At 49.6% G+C, this 16872-nt stretch overlaps 1 protein-coding gene across 1 annotated transcript in view; it reads right to left on the bottom strand.

The window, feature by feature from the left end:
* PARD3B (par-3 family cell polarity regulator beta) overlaps positions 1–16872 on the bottom strand; it is a 622948-nt gene that overhangs the window by 430120 nt on the left and 175956 nt on the right. The window contains exon 6 of the mRNA XM_081200610.1: positions 5791–5877. Within this exon, the coding sequence (XP_081056736.1) occupies positions 5791–5877 (87 nt within the window). The remainder of the gene's footprint in view (positions 1–5790; positions 5878–16872) is intronic.

Below are 16872 nucleotides of genomic sequence, written 5' to 3'. Positions count from 1 at the left end.
TGGGGAAGAAACAGGTACATCAGGAAAAGCAGACATTTCCAAATGTCAGTAAATTAGTATAGCTTACCTTTCTCATCATTTACCATATTTTTCACTCTATAGGACGCACCCGACCATAGGACGCACCTTGTTTTAGAGGGGGAGAACAAGAAAAAAAAATCTCCGCCTCTCTGCTCAGCGCCCCTTCAGCAAAGCGGCAGGAGAAACAGAGCCCCTTCCATTTTTCCTCCTGCGTGTGCATTGCGCAGCTCTCCCTCTCCCACATTGCCTTTGCCTTAAGTGATGGCAACCTGAAGCCTCTGGAGCGCAGCGGGAGTTCCCACTGTGCTTCGGAGGCTTCAGGCGGCTTCAGAGAAAGCAACGCGAAGCTTCCGGAGCGCAGAGGGAGCGCTCCCTCTGCGCTTCGGAGGCTTTGCATTGCTATCGCTGAAGCCAAGGAGCCTGTATTCGCTCCATAGGATGCACACACATTTCCCCTTATTTTTTGGAGGGGAGAAAGTGTGTCCTATAGAGCACAAAATACGGTACTTCATTTCAATTCATTTATGAATCACTTCGCATAAAACATCTCATTTGATAATGTTGATTGTTTATTTTTTTAGTGAGACTGTCTGTTAATACTTGTCTATTCTACATTTATACTCCAATTCTGAATATTTAAGGAAATGTTTCGAATGAATTGTTTGGGTTTATTTTTTGAGTAAGAATGTCTGCTATACTTATCTATTCTGCATTTATACTCTGATTCTGAATTCTTTCAAGATAATTTCCAAATGAATTTTTGTGTGGTTATCACCAGGAACTTCCACTTCAATGCAGTATAAGACATTAAAAGTAAACTTAATCACGGTTTGAATAAAACAAAATAACAGAAGCAAGGATATTTTCAAAACTACATGTTATACAAAGCCTACTGTAACCAACATAATAACCCAATAGTTTTATATGATAGCCTCTGGTCTTAAATACTTATTTGAGATGTGGAATTCAGACATGTGGATTGAGTTAAGTGTTTTCTGGCAACATAAACCCATTACTTCCTTGTTTTTATTAGGTAGCGTCTCAACATTAACATCGTTTTATTGTGTTTTTTAATTTTTAATTTCCTCTCTTTTATTGTGTAACATTTATATACGTATAAACATATATAATTTAAATTATTTCAATTAAGTGAAAAGACAGAAGTAGGAAGCTGATTGTGCACAAACACCTAACTCAAAGAATTTAAAAGTTGACACAAACGCTTAAACAACTATTTTTATCAGTAATATTTGGCCAGGGTGTGTGTGTGTGTCAAAAAACCTCTTAGTATTAACATAAAGAATTCCCCAACATACTTCTCAGTATTAAGAGTAAAGAGCTCAAAAAACTTTAATGACCTCCCTTTAAAATCTATTCACAGCCAAATAACCTATACAATTCGAAACTTGTAAATACGCTCAATTTGTTTCAAATACAAATGTTCCACAAAAATAGTAGTAAATTCAGCTAAATGTCACTGAAATCTTTCATTCAAGACAGTTATGCAAACATTCTGCTTGCCTTTCAAAGAAGCAACTTTGCCAAGTCAGGTCTCACGGCATTTGTCAACAAAAATATTAAAGAACAGATAAATTAATCCAGAGTAGGCTTTTTGGAAGGATCGCGGGTGACGCTGGGGTCTAAACCACAGAGCCTAGGGCTTGCCAGTGGGAAGGTCGGTGGTTCGAATCCCCACGACGGGGTGAGCTCCCATTGCTCGGTCCCTGCTCCTGCCAACCTAGCAGTTTGAAAGCACAACAGTGCAAGTAGATAAATAGGTACCACTCCGGCGGGAAGGTAAACAGCGTTTCCGTGCGCTGCTCTGGTTTTGCCAGAAGCAGCTCAGTCATGCTGGCCACATGACCCAGAAAAACTGTCTGCGGACAAATGTCAGCTCCCTCGGCCAGTAAATTAGCAAGATGAGCGCCGCAACCCCAGAGTCGTCCACGACTGGATTTAACTGTCTGGGGTCCTTTGCCTTTACCTTTTAGGCTTTTTGGACAATTCTTTAAGGGACATCCTTGCTTGAAGAGGTAACTGATCAAGCATTGTTGTATTCAACAATGCGTTGTAAATCCATGCACAATAGGACTTCCATCATTTTAACATGATTAACATTAATAATTTTATTATGTCCACCCTGCCTGCCCATCTAACTCGGTTGTCACAACCACTCCGAGTGCCTTACAACACATATAAAAACATAATAGAACACCACACATTAAAAAGCATTATGCACCCTCTAAATTTGTTATGGAGGTCCCCCAACTCCCTGAAGCAGATTTACAGGTGACACAGGGCACCTGCAGAGGGGAAAGTCCTTTGCGTACGAGCAAGTTGTATTCAGACATAACATTATGTATGAATGCTTTGTTCCTACCTTCTTTCAAGTGGAGAACCAAACTATGAGAGCTGCTTCACATGTAAAGCTAAGCCATCCAACTGTTTTTTCCTTACTTTAGGAAGGGAGGATGTGGGAGTGCTTAGTCCATGTGTAGGCAAACGAAGGCCCGGGGGCCAGATCCGGCCCAATCGCCTTCTCAATCCGGCCCGCGGACGGTCCGGGAATCAGCGTGTTTTTACATGAGTAGAATGTGTGCTTTTATTTAAATTGCACCTCTGGGTTATTTGTGGGGCATAGGAATTCGTTCATCCACCCCCCCCCCCCAAAAAAAGAAATAGTCCGGCCCCCCACAAGGTCTGAGGGACAGTGGACTGGCCCCCTGCTGAAAAAGTTTGCTGAGCCATGGCTTAGTCTGTTTGCACAAGCATACAGCTTGTGGACAGACCAAGTTCCTCACCATTGTATATCACTGGCATTGCATCTGAATGCAAGCAACCAAGGAGTGTGCAAGCAGGGAGATTATTCATCGGGACGTCGTTGTTTTTAAAAAGTGCCAACTTTCACTTGAAAATATCACAATACTTAATGGAAGCCCTTCCTGTGTCGATTTAAATGAGCCACTCTCTGAATTTATTTATATTTAAGGCAGAAAGGAGACTGAAGTATCACTTGTCAGGGCTGGAGTCAGAGGCAGGTCAGCAAGAAAGGAAGCAGATCTCTGTTGTCAATGAAGTTAACTCTTTATTCAAGGAAACAGAATACCACTCAACAGCCCTTCCCAGTAGGTCTTGCCACTATGGGGCAGTTGCCAGGACAACCTTACAAACCTCTCTAACGCTTCTTGTCTCCCTGATGTTTCCCAAGCAGTCTCAAACTGCGTCTGCGCACCTCTGACTTCTTTTCAATACTCTGTGAGTTCTTGCAGGGGGAGGAGAGCTTGCCGCAGCAAGAGATGGAGACTCGCTGGATTCTCCAGCAGTCCCTTGACTCCCCTCCTCTGCTTCTGCCTCGGAGTCTGAACTGCTCCCTGTCCCAGGCTCTTCCTGCTCACTGAACCCTGTTGCCCTTTCAGTATGTGGGACCTGCTCCCAATCTTCACCCTCCAATCTGTCCTCAGTGTCCCACCACTAATCATAGCCTTCCTCCTCTGGGGGTTCCCGGGGGGGGGTTCACTGGCTGGTGCCCCCCCCCCCATCACTCCACTTTGTCCAGCCAGTCCCTGACATCATTTGTCATCCACAAGACTGACAACTTCTTGTTGTAGTCACAACAAACTAATAGTAGTAAGAGTAATAATTTTTATGCCACCCATCTGACTGGGTTGCCCCAGCCATTATGGGCAGCTCCCAAGAAAAAATTAGTAAAAATGCTGCTTCCGAGTAACACTGCGCAAGGACCTTGTAGGTTTGCACACTCCTCCTTGTACTGCATGCATGATATTATCTACCGTATTTTTTGCTCCATAGGACGCACTTTTTCCCCTCCAAAAATTAAGGGGAAATGTGTGTGCGTCCTATGGAGCGAATGCAGGCTCCTTGGCTTCAGCGATAGCAACGCGAAGCCTCCGAAGCGCAGAGGGAGCGCTCCTTCCACGCTCCTGCCATGCTCCAGAGGCTTCCCGTTGCTTTCGCTGAAGCCTCCGGAGCACAGCAGGAGGTTCCGCTGTGCTCCGGAGGCTTCGGGTTCCTTTTGCTGAAGCCGGGAGAGCAAGACTCTCCTGGCTTCAGCAGAGAGGGAGAGCTGTGCAGCGCCCCTTCAGCCAAGCGGGAGGAGAAATGGAAGGGGCTCCGTTTCTCCTGCCACTTCACTGAAGGGACGCAGAGCAGACAGGGGGGGGATTTCTTGTTCTCCCCCTCTAAAGCAAGGTGTGTCCTATGGTCGGGTGCGTCCTATAGAGCAAAAAATACAGTAGTTGGCATTTGCAAACAGCTTCAAAACTTACGTTTCAAACTCTAGATTCAAGCTACCCATGATGAGTGTTAGCAGTGGGGTGTAATTCAACATGACAGCTAATGCTGACAAAGGGAGGGAATTTACACAAGAGGGAAAGGAAGCATACAAGACCATGGTTAAGAAATTAGGAAATGTTGTTTCATAACAGACCAAATACATCATGAAAACCATACCGTGGAGTAAAAATGTTGATAAGTCTTAAACTGAGGTGCAAAGGTTTGAATCTCTTAGTTTAAGGCATGTGCTCAACAGCTGACCACCATATTAAAATGATCAAATATAGGATAATCAAGAAGAAGAAAAACATATGGTATTTTCTTTATGTGACAAAATGTTCTGCAAGGGGGAACATAATTTAATTTAGATGCCGTCAAGCTGGTTTCTATTTAAGGAGTAAGGAGCGCAGATATGAGAGACAGGTGGAATCCTGTTCTGGGTGCCACAATGTAAGAAGGATGTTGACAAGCTGGAATGTGTGGCGAGAAAGGCAACCAAGATGACCAAGGGTCTGAAAACCAGGCCTTATGAGGAACAGTTGAGGGAACTGGATATGTTTAGTCTGGTAAAGAGGAAGCAGAGAGAATAGCCATCTTCAAATACCTAAAGGGCTGTCAAATAGGGGATGGAGAAAGCTTGCTTTCTCCAGCTTCTGAGGAGGGTAGGACCCAAACTAATGGGTTCAACTTCCAAGAAAGGAGATTCCTACTAAATACCCGGAAGAACTTTCTGACAGTAAGAATCATAGAATCATAGAGTTGGAAGAGACCACAAGGGCCATCGAGTCCAACCCCCTGCCAAGCAGGAAACACCATCAGAGCACTCCTGACATCTGGTTGTCAAGCCTCTGCTTAAAGACCTCCAAAGAAGGAGACTCCACCACACTCCTTGGCAGCAAATTCCACTGTCAAACAGCTCTTGTTGTGGTTGTGGACTCTCCTTCCTTGGAGCTTTTTAAGCAGAGGTGGATGGCTTAAATCCACATACATGGTGGATCTGTCATGTACCACATTTTTCACTCTATAAGACGCACCAGACCACAAGACACACCTAGTTTTTGGAGGAGGAAAACAAGAAAAAAATATATTCTGAATCTCAGAAGCCAGAACAGCAAGAGGGATCACTGCGCAGCGAAAGCAGCAATCCCTCTTGCTGTTCTGGCTTCTGGGATAGCTGTGCAGCCTGCATTCGCTCCATAAGACGCACACACATTTCCCCTTACTTTTTAGGAGGGAAAAAGTGAGTCTTATAGAGCAAAAAATACGGTATGTTCTAGTTGAGATTCTTGCATTGCGGTGGGGTTGATTCTCTGAGAACCAAAAGGGACACAAACATCTTCTCCTGCTTCCCTACACCTTTGAGCTACTTCAGCGTATCTACAATCAACATGCTTATGCATAAGGTGTTTAGGACAAAACAATAACAACAACAAGAACCGAGTTCGTTTTAATCAGAATGGCAATGCAAATCCTTACCTTCCGCTTAATGATGAAAGATATGGTACCACATGGATCCCCAGCGGCCCGCCTTCCCCAGAAATCTCTACCGCTCTTGTCATACCACTAAGGAAGAGGAGGGGAAAACAGACATGGTTACATTCAACAAAAATCGGAGAGCAACAGTCTCACTAGGGGGCCTACCACCAACCTTGTTGTTTCAATGCCAGGCAAAGATGTTTTCGTTTTCCTGGGAATTTGGGCAACATCCATGATTCGGTTATTTTTGTATTGCTAAAACTGTTTTTTATAGGTTTGTGTGATTTTATCCTTGTTCCTTCTTGCTCGGCCATACATAGCTTTGAGGCTGTTGCTTTTAAAGTTAGAAGCTATACAGTAATGTATTAAGCCTAAACTTTAAAAGAGATCAAGACAAAAGCAGCTGTGAAAGGTCAACAAAAGTAGAATAGTCCTACTTCAGCCCTGATCTCATTGACACATTTCTTCTCCTTTATTCTAGTATTGGTTCCGCATTGTGGGGCCTTTTGTATTCTCCCCAGGAGAATAAAAACCCTGGAACCCATGTGTGCCATAATAATGGTGGCTAAAGACAGGGATGAGAAGGCTTTTTTATATATACTTGTGCTACAACATCTGAAGTGGGCTCATGGGGAGGTAATACTTATCTGACAATGCCCCTTCTATACAGTCGTACCTTGGTTCTCGAACGCCTTGCGACTCAAATGTTTTGGCTCCAGAACGCAACAAACCCAGAAGTGAGTGTTTTCCGGTTTGCGAACGTTTTTTGGAAACCCGAACGTCCGACGTGGCTGCCGCAGTTTCCGATTGAGTGCAGGAAGCTCCTGCGGCCAGTCGGAAGCAGCGCCTCGGTTTTCGAACATTTTCAGAAGTCGAACCGACTTCTGGAACAGATTCCCTTCGAGAACCAAGGTGCAACTGTAATGAAGTTGGACTAGAGACCTGCTTCTGATCTTCACTTCCTAGACGTAGTGATTGCATCTCTTTCACAAACATGCTCAGCTCAGTATGGGATGTCTCTCAAAACCGAAAGTTTACTTCAGCCTCTGTGTGATGTCTTGTTCTTGTCCGGACAACCATCTATTAGTGCACACTTGACCACAACAGCTCTTTCTTCCTGTTTTGTTCCCCATTTCATTTCCTGCAGTGCTGTGGATTTAATCAGTGGATAATGTTCTGTGTTGATTGACACAATTTCCTGATTACCTTGTTATCACCTCCCTGGTGCTTTCATATGCCATGCTCAGGTGTCCGTCACTGCTAATCATTTTTCTAGAATTGTATCTGAGCCCCGCCAGGTTCAGGATGGGAAAGGAATCAACTGCATTAACTGAAAAGTTTTGTGGACATGGAAGTACACTTTTATCCATGACAGGTTATGGCAGGCATAGGCAAACTCGGCCCTCCAGATGTTTTGGGACTACAATTCCCATTATCCCTGACCACTGGTCCTCCTAGCTAGAGATGATGAGAGTTGTAGTCCCAAAACATCTGGAGGGCCGAGTTTGCCTATGCCTGGGTTATGGTCTGACAGACCTGTTATCTGCTAACCACGAGTGTGGTGATCTCAGCTGCTGTAAGACCTGGTTCGCATGGTGATCTCATACTAGAACCTTGGGGATAGTAACTGCTGGGCTTCTTGCCCATTCTCTTCTACTTTGGCGATCCTTCATAACTGTGTAAGATTGTCTTCCATAAACACAGTCTTAGCAGTGAGTCCATAAGTGACTGGGGAGGCCAATTCTGGATCCACACGTCCTTCCACAGTGGGGACATACGCTCCCACAGGGTGGGAGTTGATCACAGAGAGGGTTTGCCAAACGTGCCTTCCTCTTAGCTCGTTTCTCCCTTTTGCTCTGAGTTTGAGCATTTGCAGAGGTGAAGAGCAGGGGCCCAATGCAAGGATTCAGTGTACTTGCCAATGTGCATTGCATTAAAGGTAAAGGTAAAGGTAAAGGGACCCCTGACCATTAGGTCCAGTCGTGACCGACTCTGGGGTTGTGGCGCTCATCTCACTTTATTGGCCGAGGGAGCCGGCGTACAGCTTCCGGGTCATGTGGCCAGCATGACTAAGCCGCTTCTGGCGAACCAGAGCAGAGCACGGAAATGCCGTTTACCTTCCTGCCGGAGCGGTACCTATTTATCTACTTGCACTTTAACGTGCTTTCGAACTTCTAGGTTGGCAGGAGCAGGGACCGAGCAATGGGAGCTCACCCTGTCGCGGGGATTCGAACTGCCGACCTTCTGATCAGCAAGTCCTAGGCTCTGTGGTTTAACCCACAGTGCCATCCACGTCCCACGTACATTGCATTAGATATGTACAAAATAACTGCAGGCTCCCATGTGTAGGTTCACAGGTGGGCTGGATGAGGTAGCTGTTCGATGGAGCAAGCTTGTTTTCTCCTGCTCTGGAGGATAGGACCCAAACCAATGAATTCAAGTTCCAGTGAAACCTCGGGTTAAGAACTGGTACCAAAGCTGGCCTGATACAACCCCGGCCGATCCAATGGAGCCTTTAAATGAGTAACCTATGCATGATGCAGTTTCAGAATGCCAAGTAATCAACTGTTAATAAACCAAGTATCTACTTTCTAATAGCCTTGGTTTAATTTTTCATTAACAGAGCTATTTTTATTATGGAAAAAAAAACATGTTTCAGTGTGAGGCTTGCAAAAATATTTCTGTTTCTACATGTCGCACTACGGGGTGGAATTACATGACTGGTGATACATTCCTAAACTACAGTATAATGCCTTGTTATTTTTAACCTCTTCCAATTAAGAGGTATTGGACAAGAAACATGAATGTAAGAAAGGGGGAAAGGAAAAAAAAGAAAGAAAGAAAGAAAGAAAGAAAGAAAGAAAGAAAGAAAGAAAGAAAGAAAGAAATTTTCAAGTCATTAGCTATTATGGAGCACATTAAAATTCTACGCAAGGGTGTGTGATTTTATTGAGCTTGCTATTACGCCACCATGTTTGTTTATTGTTAAATAAGAAAATGTACCGTTTTTTGTAGACAGAGGTTTTGCTAACTGGTAGTAAACAAAACACCTCTCTTTCTCTTCCCCCGCATATTTCCCATCTTCCTATAAGCACACAAAGAAATATTATCATGTGGGGTTTTTTTGGGGGGGGGGAATCACAGTTTTCCATTCTCTTATTTTGAGACAAAATGAAAAATAGTGTTTACTGTCTTCTTGATACATACAGTAATTTTAACAAGATATACATGGGAAAGTAATAGGGGTAAGGCATGCAGGCCTATATTGAAAGGGTTTTTTTAACTTGTCTGAAATCTTGGTTAAAACAAACACACACGAACAAACACACACACACTTTGATTTAGGGCTTCAATTGCAACATTTTGGAGGTCCCAGGTCGCAAGGTGGTTAGATTGGTCTCAACTAGGGCCAGGGCCTTTTCTGTACTGGCCCCGATCTGATGGAACGCTCTGTCACAAGAGACTAGGGCCCTGCGGGACTTGACATCTTTCCGCAGGGCCTGCAAGACAGAGCTGTTCCGCCTGGCCTTTGGTTTGGACTCAGTCTGACCCTTATGTTTCCCTCCCCTTATGGTTTTGATCTATGGGCTACTTTTAAAATGAGGCTGCATTTTAAATTGCATTTTAACCTGTATTTTAAATTGGGGTTTTCCACCTGTCAGGGGTTTAGGTGCAGAGGCACGGGCAAGGGAGGAAACAGAGAGCGAAGGGGAGGAGACAGAGGAAAGGATGAGTGATGACGACGACCCGAGATCTCCCAGTCTTTCCAGTGAATCAGAGGATTCACAGAAAGGAGCACCAGTGGCCAGGGCAAGGGGGGAGTCTAGGGAGGCACCCCAGGAAGATAGAGCCAGAGGAGACTCAGGGGGGAGCAGCTGGAGATCGGGACCAGCGTCACCGCCAGGAAGCAGGGAAGAGGAAAGGAGCCAGGAGGGAAGCGCTGGCAGCTCACCACAGGAGGGAGGGCAGGAGTCAGGAGGGGCCACACCTCCATCGGGGAGCGAGGAAACGGTTAAGAGGAAAGTGGAAGGTTGGGCGCGCGCGCCAAGTTCAAATGCAGAGGAAGGCGGCGCAGTGAGCAGCCCCGAAAGGGAACCGGGTCCTAAAGCCCGGCGCAAGGAGGCAGAAGGGTCCGGGTCAGCGTCAGAAGAATCCCGGAAGGAAGAAGCCCCGGGGGGTAGAGGGACCCAGAGGAGGACAGTCAGGAGGAAAAGGTGGAGCAAGGCTAGGATATTAAGTTGGTGCGCACGGGGCGGAGACTCAGACGGAGCCTCGCCGATCTAGCTAGTAGACGTAGAGTTGCAGACAGCAGCGTGAGAATGGAAACTGTAATTCAATAAAGACTTTTACTTAATGACCGCTGGCTAGCGTGATCCTCTGTGAGCTAGGATCTTGAAGCAGCTCTGACAGTAGGCTCCGTCTCTACATTGTGGGCATCTGCAGCCTCGAGGAGAGGAGAGAAACAGGCGCCCACTAGCGAGCTCACGGACGGCAGGAGACATGACGGCTGAGCAGCAGATAGAGGACCTCAGAAAAGCAGTGGCACAACTGAACGCCGAGGTTCTCGCATCCAGGAAGAGAGAGGACGAGGCAGCTGCCGCCTGCAGGGATCTCCAGGTCAGGTTAGACGTACTGGCAAAGCAACCACCCCGGCAGGAGGGAATTGGGTTGGCGAGACGGACAGGCGGGCTGCTCTCTCACTTCGATGGGAACCTGCAACAGTATCCCAACTTTAGAGCCGACGTACTGTGCGCACTGCAACTGTTGCATAAAGACTTTAGAGATGAACAGGAGAGAGTGGGGTTCATCATGTCCCATCTGCATGGGGAGGCGAAAGCATGGTTGCGCAATTTATGGAGAGATAACGATCCGGCGCTCCAGAATGCGGATGCCTTTATTAAAGCGATGGATGGGTGTTTCTTATCAAGTATTGACATTGATCTTGCACGGAAGGAGGTGCATGGGCTGAGACAAGGGAGGGCCAGCGTCAGACAGTATCATGCACGCTTTTTCGCCTTGGTCAGCGCCCTGGAATGGGACAGGGATTCGGCTCCTGTAAGAGACCTCTTTTGGGAGGGACTGCACAACTCGATTAAAGATGAGATAGCGAGGGGGGAGAGACCCCGAACCACCCAGGAGGTCGTTCAGAGGGCACTGGCCGTGGGGGTGAGGCTGGAAGGACGTCCGTGGAGCAAGGACGAAGGACGTGGAGGGCGCGAACCAGCCGGGGGCCCCTCCTTCTTTCCCAGAGAAGCAGCGCGAACGCAATCCACGCCTCCGCCAGGAGGAGGAGCCGAACCTATGGAGGTTGGAGGTGCAAGGGCTCAGTCAGCAACCAGAGCCCTAGCACCGGCAGCAGTGAAGGCGAAGCCTCCTAGAGGGACCAGGAAGTGTTACGTCTGTGAGCAGCCAGGGCATATGGCGAAAGAGTGTCCCCAGAGGCCCCACAAGCTTACTGCAGCCTCAGCAATGGTGACTGCAGCAACGCAGCAGGGAGGACCACAGCAGGGAAACGACAATGTCTGGCTGGAGGAAGAGGCACTGGGGCCCAGCCAGACGTGTTAGTGACGCAGTCCCCAGAAATTTTACAGCCAGTGAACCCCCTCCCGCCCAAACCAGTAGTGAGGCTCACAGCATCTCTCCAGCTGCCCAATGGAATCACCATGGACGTGCCAATCACCATCGACTCCGGCAGCAACGCGGACTTTATAGGGCAGGAATTTGTCGACAGGCACGCTGTGCAGTTACTGCCGGCCACACTGCCCCTGCAGGTTGTCACGGTAGATGGCAGGGAGCTGCTAGGGGGGCAAGTGGTGAAGCAGACGCCACCAATGGTGATGCGACTTGGGAATCACAGGGAAGTCATCAGCTTCAACGTCACTCAACTGTCTGACACGCCCATTGTATTGGGTATGAGTTGGCTGGACAAGCACAGCCCAACGATGGCTTGGTTCCAGAGGCAGCTGGTCTTCGGCTCTTCCTTTTGTGCTGAACACTGCATCGTACCCAGGCAGGAAGGAGAGGAAGAGGAGTCACAGCTGCTGCTAGGCACACTGCAAGCGATTCCCCACAAGTACGCAGAATTTCTGGAAGTTTTCTGCGAGAAGGAGGCGGACAGGCTACCCCCTCACAGACCATATGACTGCAAAATTGACCTGCTGCCGGGGGCGGCGCTGCCTAAAGGGAAGCTGTATTCCATGTCTGAGGACGAACTGCAGGAACTCAAAGACTTCATCGATCATAATTTGGAGCGCGGTTTCATCCGGGAGTCTAAGGCAGTGGGGGGCAGTCCTGTATTCTTTGTTAAGAAGCGAGACACGCCCCAAAAAAGACTCGTAGTGGATTACAGGATTTTGAACAGTGTGACCAAGCCGTCGGACTTCCCCATGCCCCGCATCGACGACCTCCTGGCGAAGGTACGGAAGGGAAAGGTGTTCACCAAGTTGGACCTGCGGGGGGCGTACAACCTCATTCGCATGCGGGAAGGTGATGAGTGGAAGACAGCCATGTTCACGCCACTGGGTACCTACGAATACAGAGTTATGCCTTTTGGACTGCAAAATGGCGCTCACGTTTTTCAAGCATTTATGCATCACGTGTTGGCGGGACTTCTCTACAAGACGTGCGTCTGTTTCTTGGATGACATCCTGATCTTTTCGGAGTCGCAGCAAGAACATGACAAGCACGTCAAGGAAGTGCTGGGCAGGCTAAAGCAACACAGGCTCTACGCCAAGCTGGAGAAGTGCCAATTTGACGTGCCGGAGGTGGATTTTCTGGGCTACAAGCTGTCTGCCAAGGGGCTCGCCATGGACAGCGCCAAGGTTCGAGCGGTGTTGGATTGGAAGAGCCCACGCAACCGGAAGGAGGTCCAACGGTTTGTCGGCTTTGCGAACTTCTATCGCAAGTTTATCAAGGGCTTCGCGATGCAGACGGCGGCCATCACTGACACCCTTAGCTCCAAGAAGAAGAAGTTCATCTGGACAGAGCAGGCGGAGCAGTCCTTTCAGGCCCTCAAGCGTCTCTTCGCGTCGGAAGAGCAGCTGCTTCATGTCAACCCCAGCATGCCGATGAGGGTGGAGACAGACGCTTCGGACAGAGCAGTGGGGGCGGTCCTGCTGCAGAAGGACCCGCAGGGCGTGTGGCGGCCGGGAGCGTTTTACTCCAGGAAGCTCAGCAAGTCCGAGCAGAACTACACCATATGGGACAGGGAGTTGCTGGCCATTCACGCAGCGTTCAAGGCGTGGAGGCACTTTCTGATCGGCGCCAAGCACACGGTGCAGGTTTGCACGGACCACAAGAATCTGGAACACTGGCGCACGGCACAGTTCCTGAACCAGAGGCAGATACGTTGGGCTGAGTTCTTTGCGGACTTCGACTTCCGAATAGAGTATGTCCCGGGGGACACCAACATCATGGCAGACGCTCTCTCCCGCAAGCCACAGTATCTGGAGGACGCAACACCAGCGGCCGCCATGCACATCTTTGCACCGACAGTGTGGGCGTGCGCCGCGGCGACCGTGGACCTAGAGGCGGTGCGGCGAGCGTTGCAGGGGGACTCCTTCGCACGAACGAAGATGGCAGAGGTGCGAGGGGGCAAGGCAGCGGCCGACGGTTTCCAGCTACGAGATGGCTTGCTCATCCGTAAAGGGGCCATCTACGTGCCGGGTGACGAACTTCGAGCCAAGGTGCTACAGCAGCTGCACGACGCACCCACGGCCGGGCACTTTGGCAAGGAGAAGACGGTGGAATTAGTAGCCAGGGATTTCTGGTGGCCTGGAATGAGAGGGGAGGTCGCAGACTACGTAGCGAGGTGTGACACCTGCCAGAGGGCAAAGCCGGTGCACAAACCGCCGGCTGGACTGTTGGAGCCGCTGCAAACTCCGGTAGAACCTTGGGAGAGAGTGGCCCTGGACTTTGTCACGGATCTGCCCAGCTCAAGGGGCAAGACGGCAGTGTTGGTGGTGGTGGACCTGTTCTCCAAGATGGCGCATTTCATTCCGTGTGCTAAGGTGGCCACGGCGGAGCAAACCGCCAAACTGTTCATAGACCACGTGTTCAAGGTTCACGGTCTGCCACGGTCTATTCTGTCCGACCGCGGGCGGCAGTTCATCTCGAACTTCTGGCAGAAACTGATGGGCTTCCTAAACGTCAAGATCAATCTGGCGTCGGCGAGACACCCGCAGACCAACGGGCAAGCGGAGCGAGCCAATGCCATCATGCAGCAGTACCTGAGATGTTATGCAAACCAACAGCCTGCGACGTGGGTAGATTACCTGCCGCTTGCAGAGTTTGCCTACAACAACACGAAGCACGTATCCACGGGCATCACGCCGTTCTTCGCCAACAACGGGCGGCACCCTAGAACCTTTCCGGGACTGGAATGCAGGGGAGAAGGGGAGCCGCAGTCAGCAGATGCGTTCGCGTCGGAGCTGCAGGAAGTCCACGATCAGCTGCGGCGCCACCTGGAGCTGGCTAAACACGCATACAAGGTACAAGCGGACAAACACAGAAGGGTTGGTGAAGAGCTCCACGTGGGAGACTGGGTCTGGTTAGCAGCCCACGCAGTGCCGGCCAGGTCGTTGGCCAAGAAGAAACTAGGGCATAAACAACTGGGGCCCTACCAAGTCGAAGAGCAGGTCAACCCGGTGGCTTTCAAGCTGGCGCTTCCGGAGGGTTCCAGAATGCATCCGGTGTTCCACAGATCGGTGCTCACTCCCTACAAGGCACCGCACAGGTTCCAGGAACCCGGAACGGCGCCGAGTCCGCTCAGTGAAGGAACGGGGCACGCGGGAGTGGCACAGGAGGAGCGCATCAACGAAGTCAAGGAGATTTTGGACTCCAGATGGGGGGAAGAGGGAGTAGAATACTTTCTCGCCAGGGAGGGCACCCCGGCCAGTGCGAACAGCTGGGTGCCGGGCTACGCTTTAGACGAACCTCTGCTCAAAGACGAGTTTCATGCCCTCTTCCCACATAGACCTATGCCAGCAGACTTTTTCGACGACTGGCTTTTCACGCCCACGCTTTCGGACAGCACGTTCAGGGGGTTCGACTCGGACGAGGAACCAACACGAGACGTCCGTTCCCCGGAGGGGTCACCCTCGGGATCGGTCTCAGAACCCTCGTATTGGTGGGACGATAGGCCGGAGGAGCAGTTCCGCAGGAAGTGGCTGGACTGTTCCGGCAGAGCAACGCCGCCTGGAGGAAGTGCGGGAGAGACGGACATGGACATTTTCGGGGACGACCCTGGTTTCGAGCACGGCGGCACAGAGATGGAAGAGGAGGTGACTGTCGTCAACGAGAGCAGAGAGGAAGACCTGGAAGAGTTCCGCTGGAGGCCTGCCACGGGAAGCGACCGATATCCGACGTTCGTCCCTTTGCAACAGCAGCCCCCAGCTCCAGCACCGGAAGGAGGGGAGGGGGGACTGGGGGGCTTCGAGGGGGGGATGGATGTCAGGGGTTTAGGTGCAGAGGCACGGGCAAGGGAGGAAACAGAGAGCGAAGGGGAGGAGACAGAGGAAAGGATGAGTGATGACGACGACCCGAGATCTCCCAGTCTTTCCAGTGAATCAGAGGATTCACAGAAAGGAGCACCAGTGGCCAGGGCAAGGGGGGAGTCTAGGGAGGCACCCCAGGAAGATAGAGCCAGAGGAGACTCAGGGGGGAGCAGCTGGAGATCGGGACCAGCGTCACCGCCAGGAAGCAGGGAAGAGGAAAGGAGCCAGGAGGGAAGCGCTGGCAGCTCACCACAGGAGGGAGGGCAGGAGTCAGGAGGGGCCACACCTCCATCGGGGAGCGAGGAAACGGTTAAGAGGAAAGTGGAAGGTTGGGCGCGCGCGCCAAGTTCAAATGCAGAGGAAGGCGGCGCAGTGAGCAGCCCCGAAAGGGAACCGGGTCCTAAAGCCCGGCGCAAGGAGGCAGAAGGGTCCGGGTCAGCGTCAGAAGAATCCCGGAAGGAAGAAGCCCCGGGGGGTAGAGGGACCCAGAGGAGGACAGTCAGGAGGAAAAGGTGGAGCAAGGCTAGGATATTAAGTTGGTGCGCACGGGGCGGAGACTCAGACGGAGCCTCGCCGATCTAGCTAGTAGACGTAGAGTTGCAGACAGCAGCGTGAGAATGGAAACTGTAATTCAATAAAGACTTTTACTTAATGACCGCTGGCTAGCGTGATCCTCTGTGAGCTAGGATCTTGAAGCAGCTCTGACACCACCCATTAAGTTTTTATTGTAATTTTACTGGTGTTAGCCACACTGAGCCCGGCTCTGGCCAGGGAGGACGGGGTATAAATAAAATTTATTATTATTATTATTATTATTATTATTATTATTATTATTATTGCTAAATCTAGCTCCATTCAGTTACCAGGTACCTGTGGTTTTCAACACTGCCACTGAGACTTCCTTAAAACCACCTAGAATGCAAAAATCGCAAGCAGTTCTGAATTTGAGAGTATGCTCCCAGATTTGATGTTTTTAGCCAGGTGCTCTTAACCGCCTCACCACTGTCACCGCAAGCAGGTTTAAAAATCAGATAGGAGAACAAGGCACCTTCTTACCAGAATATTTATATTTGGCAAATCTTTATCTGATTAGGAAAACTCGTTGCTTCCTGCTCGTTAACGATCTGACCACAGAGATCCTTGAATTCAAAAAACGCCAAAGCGAGTAACGCAAATGTAACATAATTGAAGGTGGCAGCCATGTAGAAAAGTTACCGCTAACATAATACGCCTGCTCCCCCACCGCCCAAATCTTACTATCACTTCCCCTGCAGTTCAAAGCCATCAGCGGGTCAGAGATCGGCTGCTCCATCTCCTCCATCTTTTCATCCACCACCCACCAAAACTAACGCTCTCATTTGGACCATGCTGTTCTTAATTTGGTTTAGCTGAAGCAGAATGATATGATGATATACAGAAAGAGCAGAAGAAAGCATGGTGAAGAATGAGAACGGCAAATTAGGGAGCAGGGAGAGAGACTTGCAATTACATACACGCTGGTGAAATGTTATTTCATTACAATCAGGGTCGGCAGGAGAGGACATAGACATGGTACCGCTCTGGAGGGAAAGTAAACAGCGTTTCTGTG

Source organism: Podarcis bocagei (assembly GCF_964188305.1).
Source record: "Podarcis bocagei genome assembly, chromosome: 1".
Classification (NCBI taxonomy): domain Eukaryota; kingdom Metazoa; phylum Chordata; class Lepidosauria; order Squamata; family Lacertidae; genus Podarcis; species Podarcis bocagei.
The sequence above is the reverse complement of the archived record's forward strand: the minus strand, read 5'-3'. Positions and strand labels throughout refer to the sequence as shown.